This window comes from Oncorhynchus clarkii, chromosome 9, assembly GCF_045791955.1.
Source record: "Oncorhynchus clarkii lewisi isolate Uvic-CL-2024 chromosome 9, UVic_Ocla_1.0, whole genome shotgun sequence".
NCBI lineage: Eukaryota > Metazoa > Chordata > Actinopteri > Salmoniformes > Salmonidae > Oncorhynchus > Oncorhynchus clarkii.
Window position 1 is genome coordinate 6,275,163 of NC_092155.1, and position 8,931 is coordinate 6,284,093.

Here is an 8,931-nt window from a genome sequence, read left to right on the forward strand (position 1 = left end):
AGGGTTTGGCTTCACATTTTTTTGGCCCGGTAGTAGATTTGTCAACGTGCCCTTGAGCAGGGCATTGACCCTGGATGCTTCTGGGTAAATACATGTTTTTATTTTTTTTTGCTCTCTCTATTTGACTGCTGCAGTCATTACTGTAGGATGAAGAGAAACACAGAGGAGAGGTCTCAGTGGGGCTGTAACAGATGGTTCTCCAAAGTCAGAGAGAGAGAGTCTCCTCTCATTAGTTTGTGTGTGTGTGTGTGTGTACTGTCTTTACAGTCGTTACCTCTCTCCCCTTCTCCCCTCCCCGTCTCTCAGCTCTCGTCCGGGCCGCCCTCCGAAACTCCCTGGGATTCGGGAAAGCTCCAGGCTCCTCCACCCTGAGGTTCACAGCCTGCTGTCACCTGGAATGTTCTCTCACGCAGGTAAGATACTGTGTGTGTGTGTGTGTGTGTTTGTCTGTGTGTTTCTGTGTTTGTGTGTGTGTGTGTGTGTGTGTGTTTCTGTCTGTGTGTGTGTGTGTGTGTGTTTGTGTGTGTGTATGGGGGGGATAATGCTTTCCATGTTCAGCAGAACATAGGACATGATGAAACATCTTTCTGCTCCGTCATCATTAGTATGCAAAGTGTCATGCTTAGACTCATATGTCACTACTGTAGGTTTTATTTATCACACACACACACACACACACAGAGGGGTGGAGAGTGAGGGAGGGGTGGAGAGGGAGGGAGGGAGGGATGGGTGGAGATGGATGGATAGAGAGGGGTGGAGAGGGAGGGAGGCGTGGAGAGGGAGGGATGGAGAGGGAGAGAGGGGTGGAGAGGGAGGGAGGCGTGGAGAGGGAGAGAGGGGTGGAGAGGGAGGGAGGCGTGGAGAGGGAGGGATGGGTGGAGAGGGAGGAAGGCGTGGAGAGGGAGGGAGGAGGGGGAGGGATGGATGGAGAGGGAGGGGTGGAGAGGGAGGGAGGCGTGGAGAGGGAGGGAGGGGTTGAGAGCGAGGGAGGGGTGGAGAGGGAGGGAGGCGTGGAGAGGGAGGGATGGGTGGAGAGGGAGGGATGGGTGGGTGGAGAGGGAGGGATGGGTGGGTGGAGAGTCAAATCAAATCAAATTTTATTTGTCACATACACATGGTTAGCAGATGTTAATGCGAGTGTAGCGAAATGCTTGTGCTTCTAGTTCCGACAATGCAGTAATAACAAGTAATCTAACTAACAATTCCAAAACTACTGTCTTGTACACAGTGTAAGGGGATAAAGAATATGTACATAAGGATATATGAATGAGTGATGGTACAGAGCAGCATAGGCAAGATACAGTAGATGGTATCGGGTACAGTATGTACAAATGAGATGAGTATGTAAACAAAGTGGCATAGTATAGTATAAAGTGGCTAGTGATACATGTATTACATAAGGATACCGTCGATGATATAGAGTACAGTATATACGTATGCGTATGAGATGAATAATGTAGGGTAAGTAACATTTATATAAGGTAGCATTGTTTAAAGTGGCTAGTGATATATTTACATCATTTCCCATCAATTCCCATTATTAGAGTGGCTGGAGTTGAGTCAGTGTCAGTGTGTTGGCAGCAGCCACTCAGTGTTAGTGGTGGCTGTTTAACAGTCTGATGGCCTTGAGATAGAAGCTGTTTTTCAGTCTCTCGGTCCCAGCTTTGATGCACCTGTACTGACCTCGCCTTCTGGATGATAGCGGGGTGAACAGGCAGTGGCTCGGGTGGTTGATGTCCTTGATGATCTTTATGGCCTTCCTGTGACATCGGGTGGTGTAGGTGAGTGAGGGATGGAAAGGGAAGGAGGGGTGGGGAGGGATGGATGGAGGGGATGGAGAGGGAGAGAGGGGTGGAGAGGGAGGGAGGGGTTGAGAGCGAGGGAGGGGTGGAGAGGGGTGGAGAGGGAGGGAGGCGTGGAGAGGGAGGGAGGGGTTGAGAGAGGGAGGGATGGAGAGGGAGGGATGGGTGGAGAGGGAGGGAGGCGTGGAGAGGGAGAGGTGGAGAGGGAGAGGTGGAGGGGTGGAGAGGGAGAGAGGGAGGGGTGGAGAGGGAGAGAGGGAGGGGTTGAGAGGGAGAGAGAGAGGGGTGGAGAGGGAGGGACTCGTGGAGAGGGAGGGATGGAAAGGGAAGGAGGGGTGGAGAGGGAGGGATGGAGGGGTGGAGAGGGAGAGAGGGGTGGAGAGGGAGGGAGAGAGGGTTGGAGAGGGAGGGAGAGAGGGGTGGAGAAGGAGGGATGGGTGGAGAGGGAGGGAGGGAAGGGTGGAGAGGGAGGGAGGCGTGGAGAGGGAGGGATGGGTGGAGAGGGGGAGTCATGGAGAAGGAGGCATGGATGGAGAGGGAGGGGTGGAGAGGGAGGGATGGAGAGGGAGAGAGGGGTGGGGAGGAAGGGGGGATGGAGAGGGAGGGGTGGAGAGGGAGGGTTGGAGAGGGAGGGAGGGATGGAGAGGGAGGGAGGGATGGAGAGGGAGGGAGGGAGGGAGGGGTGGAGAGGGAGGGATGGAGAGGGGTGGAGAGGAAGGGGGGATGGAGAGGGAGGGATGGAGAGGGAGGGGTGGAGAGGGAGGGTTGGAGAGGGAGGTAAGGATGGAGAGGGAGGGAGGGATGGAGAGGGAGGGAGGGAGGGAGGGGTGGAGAGGGAGGGATGGAGAGGGGTGGAGAGGAAGGGGGGATGGAGAGGGAGGGATGGAGAGGGAGGGGTGGAGAGGGAGGGAGGGGGGGTGGAGAGGGAGGGAGGGGGGCGTGGAGAGGGAGGGATGGGTGGAGAGGGAGGGATGGGTGGGTGGAGAGGGAGGGAGGGGTGGAGAGGGAGGGAGGGGTTGAGAGCGAGGGAGGGGTGGAGAGGGAGGGAGGCGTGGAGAGGGAGGGATGGGTGGAGAGGGAGGGATGGGTGGAGAGGGAGGGATGGAAAGGGAAGGAGGGGTGGGGAGAGATGGATGGAAGGGTGGAGAGGGAGAGAGGGGTGGAGAGGGAGGGGTGGAGAGGGAGGGGTGGAGAGGGAGTGGTGGAGAGGGAGGGGTGGAGAGGGAGGGGTGGAGAGGGAGTGGTGGAGAGGGAGGGATGGATGGCGAGGGAGCAAGATACAGGAAGTGGAAGGGATGGAGGGACAAACAGATGGAGGAGAGACATTCATCACAACAACATGAGGAGCTCCTTAACACAATGAGGAGTCTCTCTCACTGCCTCTCTACCATTGCCTCTTTACACTCTCTCTCTCTCTCTCTCTCTCTCTCTGTCTCTCTCTCTCTCCGTGCTCTCTCTCTCTCTCTCTCTCTCTCGCTCTGTCTCTCTCTCGCTCTCTCTCTCTCTCTCTCTCTCTCTCTCTCTCTGTCCCTCTCTCTGTCCCTCTCTCTCTCCCTCTCTCTCTCTCTCTCTCTCTCTCTCTCTGTTGCTCTCTCTCTCTCTCTCTCTCTCTCTCTCTGTCCCTCTCTCTCTTTCCCCCTCTCTCTCTGTCCCTCTCTCTCTGTGCCTCTCTCTCTGTCCCTCTCTCTCTCTGTCCCTCTCTCTCTTTCCCTCTCTCTCTCTGTTGCTCTGTCCCTCTCTCTCTTTCCCTCTCTCTCTGTCCCTCTCTCTCTGTCCCTCTCTCTCTCTGTCCCTCTCTCTCTTTCCCTCTCTCTCTCTGTTGCTCTGTCCCTCTCTCTCTGTCCCTCTCTCTCTTTCCCTCTCTCTCTCTCTCTATCTCTCTGTTGCTCTGTCTCGCTCTCTCTCTGTCCCTCTCTCTCTCTCTGTTGCTCTATCTCTGTCTGTCTCTCTCTCTCTGTCCGTGAAGGGATAAAGGAGGCTTGGAGGTATGAAGGGATAAAGGAGGCTAGGAGGAGGTATGAAGGAAGGTAGTGAAGGGATAAAGGAGACTAGGAGGTATGAAGGGATAAAGGAGGCTAGGAGGTATGAAGGGATAAAGGAGGCTAGGAGGTATGAAGGGATAAAGGAGGCTAGGAGGTATGAAGGGATAAAGGAGGCTAGGAGGAGGTATGAAGGAAGGTAGTGAAGGGATAAAGGAGACTAGGAGGTATGAAGGGATAAAGGAGGCTAGGAGGTATGAAGGGATAAAGGAGGCTAGGAGGTATGAAGGGATAAAGGAGGCTAGGAGGTATAAAGGGATAAAGGAGGCTAGGAGGTATGAAGGGATAAAGGAGGCTAGGAGGAGGTATGAAGGAAGGTAGTGAAGGGATAAAGGAGACTAGGAGGTATGAAGGGATAAAGGAGGCTAGGAGGTATGAAGGGATAAAGGAGACTAGGAGGTATGAAGGGATAAAGGAGGCTAGGAGGTATGAAGGGATAAAGGAGGCTAGGAGGTATGAAGGAATAAAGGAGGCTAGGAGGTATGAAGGGATAAAGGAGGCTAGGAGGTATGAAGGAAGGTAGTGAAGGGATAAAGGAGGCTAGGAGGTATGAAGGGATGAAGGAGGCTAGGAGGTATGAAGGGATGAAGGAGGCTAGGAGGTATGAAGGGATAAAGGAGGCTAGGAGGTATGAAGGGATAAAGGAGGCTAGGAGGTATGAAGGAATAAAGGAGGCTAGGAGGTATGAAGGGATAAAGGAGGCTAGGAGGTATGAAGGGATAAAGGAGGCTAGGAGGTATGAAGGGATAAAGGAGGCTAGGAGGTATGAAGGGATAAAGGAGGCTAGGAGGTATGAAGGAAGGTAGTGAAGGGATAAAGGAGACTAGGAGGTATGAAGGGATAAAGGAGGCTAGGAGGAGGTATGAAGGAAGGTAGTGAAGGGATAAAGGAGGCTAGGAGGTATGAAGGGATGAAGGAGGCTAGGAGGTATGAAGGGATAAAGGAGGCTAGGAGGTATGAAGGGATAAAGGAGGCTAGGAGGTATGAAGGGATAAAGGAGGCTAGGAGGTATGAAGGGATAAAGGAGACTAGGAGGTATGAAGGGATAAAGGAGGCTAGGAGGTATGAAGGAAGGTAGTGAAGGGATGAAGGAGGCTAGGAGGTATGAAGGGATGAAGGAGACTAGGAGGTATGAAGGGATAAAGGAGGCTAGGAGGTATGAAGGGATAAAGGAGGCTAGGAGGTATGAAGGAAGGTAGTGAAGGGATAAAGGAGACTAGGAGGTATGAAGGGATAAAGGAGGCTAGGAGGTATGAAGGGATAAAGGAGGCTAGGAGGTATGAAGGGATAAAGGAGACTAGGAGGTATGAAGGGATGAAGGAGGCTAGGAGGTATGAAGGGATAAAGGAGGCTAGGAGGTATGAAGGGATAAAGGAGGCTAGGAGGTATGAAGGAAGGTAGTGAAGGGATAAAGGAGACTAGGAGGTAGTGAAGGGATAAAGGAGGCTAGGAGGTATGAAGGAATAAAGGAGGCTAGGAGGTATGAAGGGATAAAGGAGGCTAGGAGGTATGAAGGGATAAAGGAGGCTAGAAGGTATGAAGGGATGAAGGAGGCTAGGAGGTATGAAGGAAGGTAGTGAAGGGATAAAGGAGGCTAGGAGGTATGAAGGAAGGTAGTGAAGGGATAAAGGAGGCTAGGAGGTATGAAGGGATAAAGGATGCAAGGAGGTATGAAGGGATAAAGGAGGCTAGGAGGTATGAAGGGATAAAGGAGGCTAGGAGGTATGAAGGGATAAAGGAGGCTAGGAGGTATGAAGGGATAAAGGAGGCTAGGAGGTATGAAGGGATAAAGGAGGCTAGGATGTATGAAGGGATAAAGGAGGCTAGGAGGTATGAAGGGATAAAGGAGGCTAGGAGGAGGTATGAAGGAAGGTAGTGAAGGGATAAAGGAGACTAGGAGGTATGAAGGGATAAAGGAGGCTAGGAGGTATGAAGGGATAAAGGAGGCTAGGAGGAGGTATGAAGGGATAAAGGAGGCTAGGAGGTATGAAGGATGGTAGTGAAGGGATAAAGGAGGCTAGGAGGTATGAAGGGATAAAGGAGGCTAGGAGGAGGTATGAAGGGATGAAGGAGGCTAGGAGGTATGAAGGGATAAAGGAGGCTAGGATGTATGAAGGGATAAAGGAGGCTAGGAGGTATGAAGGATGGTAGTGAAGGGATAAAGGAGGCTAGGAGGTATGAAGGGATAAAGGAGGCTAGGAGGAGGTATGAAGGGATGAAGGAGGCTAGGAGGTATGAAGGGATAAAGGAGGCTAGGATGTATGAAGGGATAAAGGAGGCTAGGAGGTATGAAGGATGGTAGTGAAGGGATAAAGGAGGCTAGGAGGTATGAAGGGATAAAGGAGGCTAGGAGGAGGTATGAAGGGATGAAGGAGGCTAGGAGGTATGAAGGGATAAAGGAGGCTAGGATGTATGAAGGGATAAAGGATGTATGAAGGGATAAAGGAGGTATGAAGGGATGAAGGAGGCTAGGAGGTATGAAGGATGGTAGTGAAGGGATAAAAAGAAAGTAAATATGAGGAGATAAGAGGTTTAGTCTATACAGACAGATACAGTGAGGGAGGTTTAGTCTTTAGAGAGAGAGACAGAGAGGGAGGTTTAGTCTATACAGACAGATACAGAGAGGGAGGTTTAGTCTATAGAGAGAGAGAGACAGAGAGGGAGGTTCAGTCTATAGAGAGAGAGACAGAGAGGGAGGTTTAGTCTATACAGACAGATACAGAGAGGGAGGTTTAGTCTATAGAGAGAGAGAGACAGAGAGGGAGGTTTAGTCTATACAGACAGATACAGAGAGGGAGGTTTAGTCTATAGAGACAGATACAGAGAGGGAGCTTTAGTCTATATCAAGTATTTTGAGAAAAAGAGATGTACACATCTTGTGATGTGATCTTTCAATCACTCACTAATTCCTCAGGGTTCCGTGGTTGCTATTAGCGGCGCGGTCAATGATCGGTGTCCGTGGACACAGTAGAGATCTCATCAATCTGAGACTGTGTGAGATGGTGAATCCTATTGTGTCTGACCACCCATTGATCTTTTCAGAAAACTGAAATCACACACACGTTTGTTTGTGTGTGTGAGAGAGAGAGACACAGAGGGAAAGAGAGACAGAGAGAGACAGACACAGAGGAGAGAGAGACAGACACAGAGGAGAGAGAGACAGACACAGAGGAGAGAGAGACAGACAGAGTGAGAGAGAGACAGACAGAGAGACAGACAGAGGGAGAGAGAGACAGAGAAAGAGGAGAGAGAGACAGACAGAGGGAGAGAGAGACAGACACAGAGGAGAGAGAGACAGACATAGAGGAGAGAGAGACAGACACAGAGTGAGAGAGAGACAGACACAGAGGAGAGAGAGACAGACACAGAGGGAGAGAGACAGACAGGGAGAGAGACAGACAGACAGGGAGAGAGACAGACAAAGAGGAGAGAGAGACTCTCTCTCTGTCTCTGTCTCTCTCTGTCTCTCTCTCTCTCTCTCTGTCTCTCTCTGTCTCTCTGTCTCTCTCTCTCCCTCTGTCTCTCTCCCCTCTTTTTTCGCTTCCTCAATACATTCTGTCATGTTTATGTTCAACACATCTGTTGCAATAACAACCGGATATGGGAATCATTACCTCTCAACACCACAGACTAGTCACATGGGAATCATTACCGCTCAACACCACAGACTAGTCACATGGGAATCATTACCACTCAACACCAAAGAATAGTAGTCACATGGGAATCATTACCACTCAACACCACAGACTAGTCACATGGGAATCATTACCACTCATCACCACAGACTAGTCACATGGGAATCATTACCACTCAACACCACAGACTAGTCACATGGGAATCAACTCCACAGACTAGTCACATGGGAATCAACTCCACAGACTAGTCACATGGGAATCAATACTAGTCAACTCCACAGACTAGTCAGATGGGAATCAACTCCACAGACTAGTCAGATGGGAATCAACTCCACAGACTAGTCACATGGGAATCAACTCCACAGACTAGTCACATGGGAATCAACTCCACAGACTAGTCACATGGGAATCAACTCCACAGACTAGTCACATGGGAATCATTACCACTCAGCACCACAGACTAGTCACATGGGAATCAACACCACAGACTAGTCACATGGGAATCAGCACCACAGACTAGTCACATGGGAATCAACAGTAGTCAACACCACAGACTAGTCACATGGGAATCAACTCCACAGACTAGTCAGATGGGAATCAACACCACAGACTAGTCACATGGGAATCAACTCCACAGACTAGTCACATGGGAATCATTACCAATCAACTCCACAGACTAGTCACATGGGAATCAACACCACAGACTAGTCACATGGGAATCAACTCCACAGACTAGTCACATGGGAATCAACACCACAGACTAGTCACATGGGAATCAACGCTAGTCAACTCCACAGACTAGCCACATGGGAATCAACTCCACAGACTAGTCAGATGGGAATCAACACCACAGACTAGTCACATGGGAATCAACTCCACAGACTAGTCACATGGGAATCAACACCACAGACTAGTCACATGGGAATCAACAGTAGTCAACACCACAGACTAGTCACATGGGAATCAACTCCACAGACTAGTCAGATGGGAATCAACACCACAGACTAGTCACATGGGAATCAACTCCACAGACTAGTCACATGGGAATCATTACCAATCAACTCCACAGACTAGTCACATGGGAATCAACACCACAGACTAGTCACATGGGAATCAACTCCACAGACCATTCACATGGGAATCAACACCACAGACTAGTCACATGGGAATCAACGCTAGTCAACTCCACAGACTAGCCACATGGGAATCAACGCTAGTCAACTCCACAGACTAGCCACATGGGAATCAACGCTAGTCAACTCCACAGACTAGCCACATGGGAATCAACTCCACAGACTAGTCACATGGGAATCAACTCCACAGACTAGTCACATGGGAATCAACGCTAGTCAACTCCACAGACTAGCCACATGGGAATCAACTCCACAGACTAGTCACATGGGAATCAACTCCACAGACTAGTCACATGGGAATCAACTCCACAGACTAGTCACA

The 8,931-nt window shown here is 50.6% G+C and overlaps 1 protein-coding gene across 1 annotated transcript in view; it reads left to right on the forward strand.

The window, feature by feature from the left end:
- Positions 1–8,931, forward strand: part of LOC139415800 (dachshund homolog 2-like) — a 62,533-nt gene that overhangs the window by 35,415 nt on the left and 18,187 nt on the right. Inside the window, exon 2 of the mRNA XM_071163898.1 lies at positions 307–413. Within this exon, the coding sequence (XP_071019999.1) occupies positions 307–413 (107 nt within the window). The remainder of the gene's footprint in view (positions 1–306; positions 414–8,931) is intronic.